General features: G+C 35.7%; 1 protein-coding gene and 1 long non-coding RNA gene across 2 annotated transcripts; both read right to left on the bottom strand.

The window, feature by feature from the left end:
- Positions 1-411: 411 nt before the first annotated feature.
- Positions 412-4,033, bottom strand: LOC100893467 (proteinase-activated receptor 1-like). Its single transcript, XM_030990877.1, has 3 exons — positions 3,998-4,033; positions 3,130-3,513; positions 412-756 (listed from the first exon to the last, which is right to left on the bottom strand). The coding sequence occupies exons 1-3, from the start codon at positions 4,031-4,033 to the stop codon at positions 412-414; spliced, it is 765 nt and encodes a 254-aa protein (XP_030846737.1).
- Positions 4,034-6,644: 2,611 nt separating this feature from the next.
- LOC115926007 lies at positions 6,645-11,363 on the bottom strand. Its single transcript, XR_004064920.1, has 3 exons — positions 10,848-11,363; positions 10,314-10,386; positions 6,645-9,940 (listed from the first exon to the last, which is right to left on the bottom strand). It is a non-coding gene; the product is annotated as an uncharacterized LOC115926007 (long non-coding RNA).
- Positions 11,364-13,249: the final 1,886 nt, after the last annotated feature.

The raw sequence follows: 13,249 nt of genomic DNA, 5'->3' as shown, positions 1-13,249 counted from the left end.
CATTGAATCATAATGATAAAGTTCATTATTATACGGTTTTAATGATGACGCCAATAACAATAGCATTAATTACAGTTAAGTGTATCTGACATTCCAATACAATCCAGACAATCAGAATTCAGTTTCAATTTGAATCCAAATAAAATGTAAATCACTTTCAACTACATTTTTAATTTCAAATCAATATAATCAAATGTGAGTTTAACCAATTCAATTCAATTCTGTATAGGCCTACGTCGTTAGTATCAACATAATTCAATTAAAAGATATGTAGTCATTAAAATTCAATTTAATCAGAAGGAAAATACGTTTCTTACATTATTTTTTCTTTAAAAACAATATATTGTAGTACATAAATAGCACAACATTTCCCACAAGACAGTTGATGGTGATCGGATTTTCAAGCAGCTTTCAGGCATCCGATTCAATCGACATATTCATCACCCTTGTCGTATCAGAAACGCTGAATATCTTTCCCGAGGTCGACGTCGAGCTGTCTTCGACCTTTCCTTGTATTCGACGAATACGGCGTGCGAGCCCGCTTCGACAGACCATCTTGTAGAGTACGGCGCGGAACTCTTCTAATCGCCACCAGTAGATGACGGGATCAATGACGAAGTTGAGGGCGACCAGGATGTTGCTAACGGCGTCGATGTTCTCGTAGTAGATGGAGTAAATCTGGAGGATGTCGTGGAAACAGTGCACGATCCAGCACACGCAACTCGTCAGAGTGATGACGGCAAATGTAGCCAGGACCTTGCGGGAAAAACAGATCGAAATATGTTATTCATTCTTTGTCAAAATGTGAGTGAAATTGATTGAAACACATTTATTCCCTTCTCATGAACCTTGCATGATATAAAAAACAGTAATGATTGAAGTAAATTATTTTGCAAAATAGGATGAATCGAAAAATGGAGCCCGTGATGGAAGTGATTGACTGTCTGCATTTATTCACCAACAACAGTAACAATATGTGTTAATAAAAAATATGTCTTCAGAATCGAAAAATATGCTGAAGGATGGTAAATGGGAAAAGAAAATAGGACTTGTGCTACTCGAGCCTGACCCCTCTGCGAAATTCAACATAGAAGACTTTCACTTCTATAGAAGACGGAATTTTACCGCCGTATTTCCCAACAAATTGCAACTTTTTTTGTCGACAACCCCCTTAATTCCTCTTCAGAATGAAACAAAACAACAACAAGAAGTATCAACAATCCAAAAAACGTAACAAACAAACAAGCAAAGAGAAACAAAGAGTCAGGGAAACAAAGAAACAAACAGAATTCCTTATTGGTTTCACCTTTTTCATCCCGTGTCGATGTGCCCCTTTAAACCCTTTATTTATAACAAATATCACATATAAACTTCAAGAGCTACGTTTCAAGTTCGAAATATTTTCGTTTCATCATCTCCTTCGTTCTATACATACACTTCTCTGGGAACACCATGAATAAGATATCAGCATTTTCGGCTTCAGGAAATAAAGACATGACACAAAGGAGTTAATCACATTAAGCTTGATAGTCCGCACTCAAGATATACTTTCGAAATCTCCTTTGGTATGAAGTTAATTCTTTTTCTCCGCTGATTAAATGGATTTAAAATGTTAAATTGAATGATACTGTACATACAGGTTATCAAGAACCCCTCCCCCTCCCCCATTGAGAAGAAAACAATCTAAGTGCTTGTCTGAATCAAGTGAACTGCCCTACACATTTGTAGCAGCGGGAAAACGAATTATGACGCATGTTCTATCTTTTAGAAAGATGATCGTTGCATTGTAGAAAGCTTTCAGGCTTTTTAATATAAGCCTCTCAACAAATTATGAAACTACGTCAAATGCGGAAAATGTGATCTAGAAATTAGAAGGTCATTGGTCGACAATAAGAATACGTCCATTTTGCAAGAGATAGGTAAAAGAGGCTCGAAATTTCATGTCTATTCATTTTTTACATCAGCAAAGAAACGAGAATATGAGATTGATCTGGCTGACATCAAAGTTTACAATAGACGTATATTTTGAAGGAACCTTTATCACTGTTGAAATTAATAATAACAATCCTAGATCTACGAGGGAGTCAAAGGAATTTCGTTTTCCAACTTTCCACCTTTTCTCCATTATTTTTAATGAGGTGTATGCCATTTCAAATCTACAGATAGTGACTCCTGGTTAATCGTTTAAAATAAGTGATCGTCACTGCTGGAATAAACAAACAAGAACAAAGCAAACAAACAAAGAAAAAGTTACATAAACACATAAAAAACAAAGCCCCTTTGTTCTCTTGCTTTGATTATATTGATATACAGTCAAACCTGTCTTTGTGGCCACTTCTCTAAAACGGCCACATTACTTCGGTATGATGAAGACACATCAGACCGAAGTTGCAAAATAACCCGCTCTTTTCAGACTCGGGATATTTTCCCGAAGCTCGAAACTGGGTCTTTACTGTATCGATACGCTCATCACAAACTAGCGCAAGTTAGCCCGCTATTTCCCAATTAGCGGGCTATTTTGGAAACAAGATCAATATTTGAAGAGCTTAATTCCAAAAGGAGCTAAATCCAATTTTGATGAAAATTGAGTAATAATTCAGAACATTGTTCACTTAAGTACCCATCTTTCAATTTTCAGAGCAATTACAAAAATGCACCTTCTAATGTCACTTTTCCACAGACGCCTGTACAAATTCTGGTAAACAATTTTTTGTTCATCTCTGAATTAAAAAAAATGGATTTAGCTCCTTTTGGAATCAAACTTTTCATTTCTCGAGATATTTTATCGACCAAATAGCCCGCTAATTGCAACTGCGGGCTGATGAAGACGCAAATTAGCTGGCTAATTAGCTGAGATCGAGCTTGCTAAAATAGCTGGTTCCAACTTCGATCGGATGAAGGTAGGCCTTAGAAATCGCATGGCAGTAATTAACTTGCCCGATTTGACTTGGTATAATACTTCTTTTAATAGTATACCAAAGACATAAGAACTCGGATTTTTAATTTATAGAAGCTAAAGATATTTAATGGTCACAAAACCTCACGGTTTAATTACGATGGGCAATGTTTATCTCACTAAACGAGGACATCCATTGTCCTCTAAAAACGGCAGTCTCTCTGACTGATTACCTTCCGGTTTTCTTTAAGGCGGCTCTTGATCTGGTCGAGGCCTCCCGCGTCCCGGCCCGCTCCCGAGATGTCCTTGTATGTCATGATGTAACAAAAGGCCGTGATCGCCAAGCTGGTGAACATGATGATGGGGTTAATGAGGAGGAGAAACGTGTCGTACACGCTCGAGCAGTACTTCAGGACCAACATCGGCACCACCAGCAGCACCCACATCAACACGCTGCCGACGATGCAGCGGGGTGTGGTGACCAGGTTACGACTTCCGAACGGGTCGAAGGCGATGGCGATGAAACGGTAGCAAGCGACAGCGAGGACGCTAAGGACAGAGACGAGGATGGCGCAGTGAAAGATGACCTTTAACCCCGTTTTCACTGCGTATGACGTCTGTATTAAAGCGGGAAGAGATCAATAAAGTGTTACTCTTCTTTAAAAACACACAAAAACATGTACGTGCTAGAAGAAAGAGAATGAATGGGAAAAGAAGAGGAGACAAGAGAGAGAGAGAGAGAGAGAGAGAGACAACGAGATGACCCAATATTTTGCACTATATATTTAAATTCAAATACTTGTTTTTATCCGTGCTGTGTTTCATCTAAGATAAACAGGGTTACAACGACATAGATTTAGATTTGGTATACACTTAGGATTGGTTACAAAAAGGAGAGGAGAAATGGGCCTAAATCCTCCCCATTCACAAAGAGGTGGATCTCCATGTGATGTTTATACCGCGGTCATGCCTTTTCCAAAATTAAAATGTTCATCTTATTTTTACCTTAACATAGTGAGATCATGAATAGTGGCTTTGAATTATAATCAAATAAAATTGGATATGATTATATTAATTACAAAGTGCGCTATAAACTTTTACCGTCCTCACGGTTATTTGCAACACATTATTATGCATCGCCGTAAATCATAAGAAATGGAGTACAAGACTTTTGACATGACAAACCGTCTTGTGCGTTGTATATATTTCAATATCACATAAACTATGTAACTGATCACTTTTTTTTTTTGGTTGTACAGACAACGACGATGGCTATAATGCCGAAAGCTTGGCCACAATATACATTGGTACAGTCCTCGGCAGTCTTTCGTATACATGTATATGTGGAAATGTGCGTATGTGTGCGCGTGCGTGCGTGTGTGTGTGCGTGTGTGCGCGTGTATATATATATATATATATGTAGATAATATATCTTGAAATCATTAAACAGTTGCCCTTGTTTCTCGCCATCATAGAATCCCCCTGCTTCATGAAACGATAATCGCTAATGAAAAGAAAACTAAGATGACTATCGCTAAACCCTCTTCAGCAGGACAGTAATAGGCTTATGAGATATTATTGTTCCACTCTTGGAGTTCCACCCGACCACGAACATTTGATGATATCATCTGGTTTCGAAGGAATCAATCAATCTTTCATTCTAGACCGTTTATCCATGTACTGTTGAGAGAAACATGGCCGAGGCCTGAGATTCAAAGTTCCAGTTCAAATTTTATTTCCATTTTCAAACTAAAAAATACAGGTTATACACAATAAATAGATTACAAACAACATTTTACAACTATACAAAAGTACTTATACAAGTGTGCATGTTTTATTTTTCTTTGCATAACAATACAAAAAATATATATATATTTCGTAATAGATTTACAAGGGATTATAAGATAATCATATTATACAATATAATTCGAGAAGAAAATAAAAATCTTGCTGTTTATTTAACTATGTTGCTGTATATTCATTTATTATTCTCAGATACCGAAGATTGTTTTCCTCAACACATCATAAACCTGTTTTACTCGCGGTAATCCCTTCCCAACATTTTCTCTAAAATGCTAATTTCCCCTCATAACTTTAACATTTGCGAAGTAGGCTACGTACTTTCTGTCATTTTCAGGGATTACATCAACTGAGAATGAAACCATTGTCATTGTTTCCAAGATCCCATTTATGCACATAATAATAATTGTAATAATGCTTTTCCCCAGGGTAGCCTCATCATTATCAAACTGTTCGACTTGAGGGCCCTGCAATCACGTGAAGTTAAATTGTCCCCGTTCCCCATGCAGGAACAATGCCTCTTGATTCCATTCTATTTATTATTATTATTTATGATTTGAAATAGGCGAATACATCTATTTTGTCTTCCAGAATGTAAAAGAATATAGTGCAATAAGGCAATATCAATAGCGTTAAAGATAAACTTGGTAAAAAAAGAAAATGAATTCTCACAGAATCTAACGAAACTTACACTGAATGTTCAAGATTACAAATAAATGTCATGTGCCAAACAATTTTGGAAGAAAATGTATACTGGCTGAGTAATGAGCATAGAAAGATAAGGAAATCAGGGTAGTACTAGCCCCGACACCATGTGTGCTGTCCCATATACATCTTTCTGTGTAAGTGATTGTTATTTTACCAAGACTCTGCCAAATTTATGATGATTTTGATGACTCCAGAACCTTGCATTACACATGCTATATGATCAACTTTTCTGATCCATTCCACACCTTTTCTTTCACAATGCAATCGCATTACCAGAACTCAAGTTTATCTTTAAGTGCGTCATCTACTTAACTTTGCGAACATTACGATGAGGTATTACGTAATTTGAACATCATTTCTATGGGATGTGTAATATAGTATTGAAATTGCATTTGAGTAAATTTCTCGAAAATAGATGCGTTCGTGTTGTTGGCAGTTCACTTCGTTATCATTACGTTTCAATATGTTCATTATCAACAATTTGTATTTTGTGTGTTTGTGTCAATAAGTTTTTAATTTAATTTGAAAGCTTGGAGTTGATATTATTATCAAATTTACAAACTCCTTTTATACAGGGAAATTTAAACAAAAGAAAAACAGAAGAAGTTATATCTAACAAACGAACACATAAATAAAGAGCGCTTGTAATAACGAAAAAAAGAATTCTCACAGCGCACAGAAATACAATTAACCAGGCATGTTTCCAGCAAAGTACAATATTTTTATTGGGTTGCAATTTCATAAATATTCACTTTTTACCTCGTTAAGTTTCATTTGTGATAATCAACAATAAATTTCTGTTTTGTCCCAAGCTGATACATAAAGGAGAAGGTCGTGAAATATTATTTATTTACCTTAATTGGGCGTAATTTTCTTCTGTTCGTTTCCTACTTATTAAATTTAAATGAGCGTCTACAAGCACTTCTCGCACCCTATTTGGTGCAATAAATCAGTAATTGGAACGTTATACCTGAATTATTCAAGACCAGAAACACAAGTGGTCTCGTTGAAGACGTTTGCTACAAATTACTTCTAGTTGAATAAATAATTGTAAAGTAATTATTATTAATAACGTTTATTTCCCGTAATTGTAGCGTCCTTCCGCTTTGGAGTAGTCAAAACGTATCTCCAACTTGAGTTTTCATTAAAAAAATGACAAGTTGTATTGTATATATATATATATGTAACACGCCGATATCACACGCAGAAACTGGTAGAAAATACTCGATCACACCATTCGTTGTGTTGCGGTTCTTTTTTATTTCAGGTGCAAAGTGAACAAAGCTAAAGTAAGCTAAAGCCAAAGCTAAAGCCTGGACAAATAAACAAAGTTAAAACAATTAAATAGAAATATGGACATGTTTGAAAAACACACATAATAGCGATATAACATAATATTTGTTAATGACTCTAAGATACGCATTCCAACAATATGACGTCAAGCCGACTCATAATAATAAATGATAAACATGTTGTTTATATTACATTCATTAAAACTTAATCAATATTGCATGAAAATAACCAGCATCTAATCACAAATAAAGTTCTTCCATCTGTATGGATAACTTTCCCAACAAATAAATGAATACAACCATCAAGTGAACTTTGTCAAACAACCAAACATAATTCCCAATTAAAACTACGTTGAATTAGTGGTTTATACATTGAATATGATAACCCACTCACCCTGGCAATCTGGCCTAGAGGACTGTTTCCTCTCGTTCCCGCTTCTTACATGTTGATCGTAATTTGTCAACACCTGGAGGAATAATAATTAATACAAATCATTGTAAATTTGACTCTAAAACACCAAACTGAAAAAGGTTCAGATTATATCCGTTAACTGTTAACTCTTAAAACATTACTTTAAATTACAACTGTCTTGCAAAATACGATTATCCAGAGTTAATCTCAACAACACATTATATAACTAAAACTCCTAAAGATTACAAGCAATATAACAGATAACATAGTAATATTCAAATCATCTCAAATTACTATTACCAAATCCTAATCTAGTGCTTATCTCACTAACGAAATCCACCTAAACTGATGATTAAACAAATAGTATGCCACACCTTACATAATGCATATTAATTCAGCACAAACTCTATCGTTAAGAACGATACCAAGGTTATTAACTAACATCAAAATACATCTACAAAAGTACTAATTATCTCAATAATTATCCAATTTATAACAAAAGAATAATCTTCTTACCTATATAATGACATGTAACACCAAAAGCTTGCAGAGTCGACCTCCCTGCCTGCCCCATGGATGGGGTGCAGTACAGGAGTGAATCTGTCAAATACCTCTGCCTTCTTTTATAACAGCTTCACTCTCACGGTGGTATAGCTACCACACATAACCTGTTCTGGGAAAGCTAGGTCTTGTTATTGGGAGGGAGACAGGAAGTCTTTTGTTTTGGGGGTTCTTATCCGATGTTTACAATCTGGGGTTTGTTTGGCAAAGTTATTACAAGTGTTCTGGAAGGGGGGGGGGGGGTCGAGTTTCCAACCTTTGACCAAGTGACCATACATCATTAACTCTCTCATAGCTGTGGAATGTCATGTTTTGGCCAAATTGATAGCTTCTACTCGGAATATGTGTGAGTCATACTTCTTTGAAGTACAAAGTTTGTTAACATATAAACTTCTTACTTTCCTCCTGAGGAGATATTGATTAGAAATGGATGTATATGTTTCACTATAAAACAGTTCAATTCTGACCTGTTACACACTCCCCTGCTTAATTGAGTGTCGTCCCGACACTCAGACTACAACAAAAATTATATTTAATTCCCTCTATACCTTCTGCCCATCATGGCTGTTTCCTGATCCTAATACCGATGCCTACCAATATGCAAATCAAAATTAACCATGTGATTAAAAATATTTTTGCATAATACAGAATATAAAAATTGAAATCATAACACATTATTGGCCAACGCGCACCACTAATACGAACTTTCTGGTCTCATGACGAGAATCACAGAAAACATATCTAGTGCGAAAAACTCATCTGTTTCAGTCATTCTAGCACTCCTTATTATGTAATACTGGTCTCATGTCGAGGCTCCTAGCATTAACCTAATCTAAGTGCTATACCCAACCGATCCTAACAGTTCCAGAGTCTCTACTGCCAAACCTTAGTTATCAACACAAATCTTCATATTACAGGCATCTCTAACAAGCCAGATGATTTTCACGGTATATACCCAATTATTCTACCCTGTGTCATTTTAAACACACAAAAACAATAATCGTCCTTATAGTACATGTACACACTCTAGCAAATACAGCAGTAAAACTGTCAACTATATTTCGTAACGACCTTGCCCTACAGATATTCCTTTCGCATATCTTAATAAACTCCTAAGATACAAAAATTCGACAATGCAATATACAAAGAAATCTTATAACTTTTGGCTAATCCTCTCCGCTACCAATGTGCCCTTTCCGGCCTCTCTATGAGGTTAACAGAAAAACAAAGATAGAGAGATAAACCCTACTGTTCCTAGAAGTCGCCCCAGTATTTCTTCCATGCATGATTCCGGTCTCATGTCGAGGTTTTCGGAATAAACATTAAATACACTATCCAGGCTAAGTCCAACAGTAATTCCAGCCAAATCCCAGTTACATTCCAGAAATCTCGGTATAAAACAATACAATATCCATTACACAACACACGCACATAGTTACTCCGAACAATTGCTGACCCAAACTGAAACAACATTTCACGTTCATGGGCTCCCCTGCTTTTCCAAAAGCAGTCCTTAAACTAACAAATATATCCACCATGCATATCAATTCAATGAATGTAATATACATGCTACAACCTAACTTACCTAAGTTACCAAAACTTTAACATCATGCCCAACTTCAAATCTCAACAATTTACAAGTTCAAATAAAGGAATATTCCAACTATTCATATCTGATAAAGCTAGAGCTTCATACCTGCTCTACACCTACATGTACTGCTATCCCTCCTATCAATATATAAAATACCGGTGTCTTTGTATGCCATCCCTTAATTTGAGGCTCCATCCAACCAGCCGAAATTAAATACGAAAGGGGGTATGGATTGTTCCAAACACAGTATTATCATGACAGTCTCAACAACATATAAATAGTATTACTCCTTAATTTCCCCAAAACAATTTAAACTGAATACATTAAAGTATTCCATTACAAGATAATTTCAAAAAAATTACCCTAAACAAACAATTAGCTACAACACTCATACAATACACACAATCATTGTATCTTAAATCTACGTCGATATTTACACGTTTCTAGACATCTGTGTCCGATCGAGTTGTCCCACACGGATGTAGAAGCTCCACAGAAAGCCAGGGCTAATTGCACTTGCAGTGATGAAATCCTGCCGATTACGCCATTTGTAACACGCCGATATCACACGCAGAAACTGGTAGAAAATACTCGATCACACCATTCGTTGTGTTGCGGTTCTTTTTTATTTCAGGTGCAAAGTGAACAAAGCTAAAGTAAGCTAAAGCCAAAGCTAAAGCCTGGACAAATAAACAAAGTTAAAACAATTAAATAGAAATATGGACATGTTTGAAAAACACACATAATAGCGATATAACATAATATTTGTTAATGACTCTAAGATACGCATTCCAACAATATGACGTCAAGCCGACTCATAATAATAAATGATAAACATGTTGTTTATATTACATTCATTAAAACTTAATCAATATTGCATGAAAATAACCAGCATCTAATCACAAATAAAGTTCTTCCATCTGTATGGATAACTTTCCCAACAAATAAATGAATACAACCATCAAGTGAACTTTGTCAAACAACCAAACATAATTCCCAATTAAAACTACGTTGAATTAGTGGTTTATACATTGAATATGATAACCCACTCACCCTGGCAATCTGGCCTAGAGGACTGTTTCCTCTCGTTCCCGCTTCTTACATGTTGATCGTAATTTGTCAACACCTGGAGGAATAATAATTAATACAAATCATTGTAAATTTGACTCCAAAACACCAAACTGAAAAAGGTTCAGATTATATCCGTTAACTGTTAACTCTTAAAACATTACTTTAAATTACAACTGTCTTGCAAAATACGATTATCCAGAGTTAATCTCAACAACACATTATATAACTAAAACTCCTAAAGATTACAAGCAATATAACAGATAACATAGTAATATTCAAATCATCTCAAATTACTATTACCAAATCCTAATCTAGTGCTTATCTCACTAACGAAATCCACCTAAACTGATGATTAAACAAATAGTATGCCACACCTTACATAATGCATATTAATTCAGCACAAACTCTATCGTTAAGAACGATACCAAGGTTATTAACTAACATCAAAATACATCTACAAAAGTACTAATTATCTCAATAATTATCCAATTTATAACAAAAGAATAATCTTCTTACCTATATAATGACATGTAACACCAAAAGCTTGCAGAGTCGACCTCCCTGCCTGCCCCATGGATGGGGTGCAGTACAGGAGTGAATCTGTCAAATACCTCTGCCTTCTTTTATAACAGCTTCACTCTCACGGTGGTATAGCTACCACACATAACCTGTTCTGGGAAAGCTAGGTCTTGTTATTGGGAGGGAGACAGGAAGTCTTTTGTTTTGGGGGTTCTTATCCGATGTTTACAATCTGGGGTTTGTTTGGCAAAGTTATTACAAGTGTTCTGGAAGGGGGGGGGGGGGTCGAGTTTCCAACCTTTGACCAAGTGACCATACATCATTAACTCTCTCATAGCTGTGGAATGTCATGTTTTGGCCAAATTGATAGCTTCTACTCGGAATATGTGTGAGTCATACTTCTTTGAAGTACAAAGTTTGTTAACATATAAACTTCTTACTTTCCTCCTGAGGAGATATTGATTAGAAATGGATGTATATGTTTCACTATAAAACAGTTCAATTCTGACCTGTTACACATATATATATTTTTAAAATCATTTTATATTACTATTACTCTTAGTATTGTGTATAATCAAAGTCAACCTGCAAATCGTTTTCTCTCTCTCTCCTTCTCAGTCTCTAACCCTATTTTTTGTTCTTTCTCTTTCTTTTCCCGTTCCCTTTCTCTCTCCCTCTCCCCATTTTTTTCTCCCACTCTCTTTCTTTCTCTTGTCCTGTGTCTCCATGTTGTGTAGCGCCGAACTTTTGCTTATTCTGGGCAGCAGTTGTCGCAAGCTGATACATAAAGAAGAAGGTCGTGTGAAATTATTTATTTACCTTAATTGGGAGTAATCTTTTTCTGTTCGTTTCCTACTCCTACTCTTTTGGCACTTTCTGCACTCTATATAGTGCAATAAATCGATATTTGGAACGTTACACAAATGTACATGTATTATTCAAGACCAGAAAATATTTTTATTTGCCTAATTGTTGGTGTAGACTGAATACTTATTAAACGCATATATATTTGAATTCCGAAATAGATAACGTGAAATATATTTTTTAAATCACATACAATCTTGCGTTGGGGAGACCCAGAAGGTCGTTAACTTTACTTTTACATGTAGTTAATGCCTTTTCAGCTCTCAACTATACATTCGCATTTCACTTAAGTTAAGTTTACTGATCCTTTCATCCTCTGCTCTACCAGCAAAATACATCCAATGAATAAATCAAAATGATATTTATGGGATATCATTATTTGTAAGTATTTTATCTCTTATCCGTAATCTTTCGGAAACGCTTGTTGCTGCAAATAATAATAATAATAATAGCTCACATTTATAATGCGCCTAATACTACGTTTCTAGGCGCGGAACATATTATTATATTTTGACAGTCTATATGCATAAATTTATAGTGAATGCCTGGAGTCAGGGCCGTCACCTGATTATTTATGTCAGACGCTTTTGATCAGTGTTAACTGAATAATAGGTTTACGTGTAGCAGGTATTCAATATGAATTGTACAAAGCTTGGGCAGCATTATTTTCTTGTAAACGCACCAGAGGAGAAAATATATATTGATGTTATGCTCCTGACAACATTCATAAACTGGGACTTGGTAATATTGTTCAGATGAGAGAAAATGGTGCTGGGGTAGTGACTTCAATGCTAAATGTACAATTAAAGATAATCTGAAAGTTTGAGTGAAAACAGACCATTATAAAGGATATAATTTGGGAAAACTGATCTGATCGATTCCTGAATTATTCCAACTATTTTATTGCAATCTAATTACACTCTAATTACACTTTAGGTGAATTTCCACACATTATTTTAAGTGTTGAATTTTTTGTTAAAAGCCTGTCTTATGTCTTATTTTCATTAAAAAAGGTTGGGAAAATTCAAAAATGATTGGGAGAAGTTACTGTTAGAGAGTGTCGCACAGTGACACCTTCAAAGAAGACCATAAATATCTTTGTGGTTTGAGAATTATTTCATTTTTTTGTTGCATGTTAGAGGGTTTGTACAGTAAAAGGAATATAATCGGTAACATTTCATACAACAATTACGCATTTTCATCAACCTTCGACAATGTTACCTAGTCACTTTATAGGTGAAGCAGATGATTGGCAGTACGGGTATTGCGCTACGTGTCTTTTGTTGCTAAAAGCTTAAATGGCAAAAATAGGTTATTATGTAGGTTATTATGTTCTATCGCTTCCAAGCGAATAAGCGAAGGTACACCGGTAATGTGGAAAACTTCCCTCCTCAACCGCATCATTGGTGGATGCGGGGGAGGGGGCTGGGGGCGAGGGGGGGGGGGGGAGGGGACTGGGAATACATGCCCTCTTCTTTCCGGCAAAAGACCCAATCTGTTTCACCTTAGGTATACAATATACAGTACACACAAGA

Source organism: Strongylocentrotus purpuratus, unplaced genomic scaffold (assembly GCF_000002235.5).
Source record: "Strongylocentrotus purpuratus isolate Spur 01 unplaced genomic scaffold, Spur_5.0 spur5_scaffold_19, whole genome shotgun sequence".
NCBI lineage: Eukaryota > Metazoa > Echinodermata > Echinoidea > Camarodonta > Strongylocentrotidae > Strongylocentrotus > Strongylocentrotus purpuratus.
This window is presented reverse-complemented; position numbering and strand designations above follow the sequence as displayed.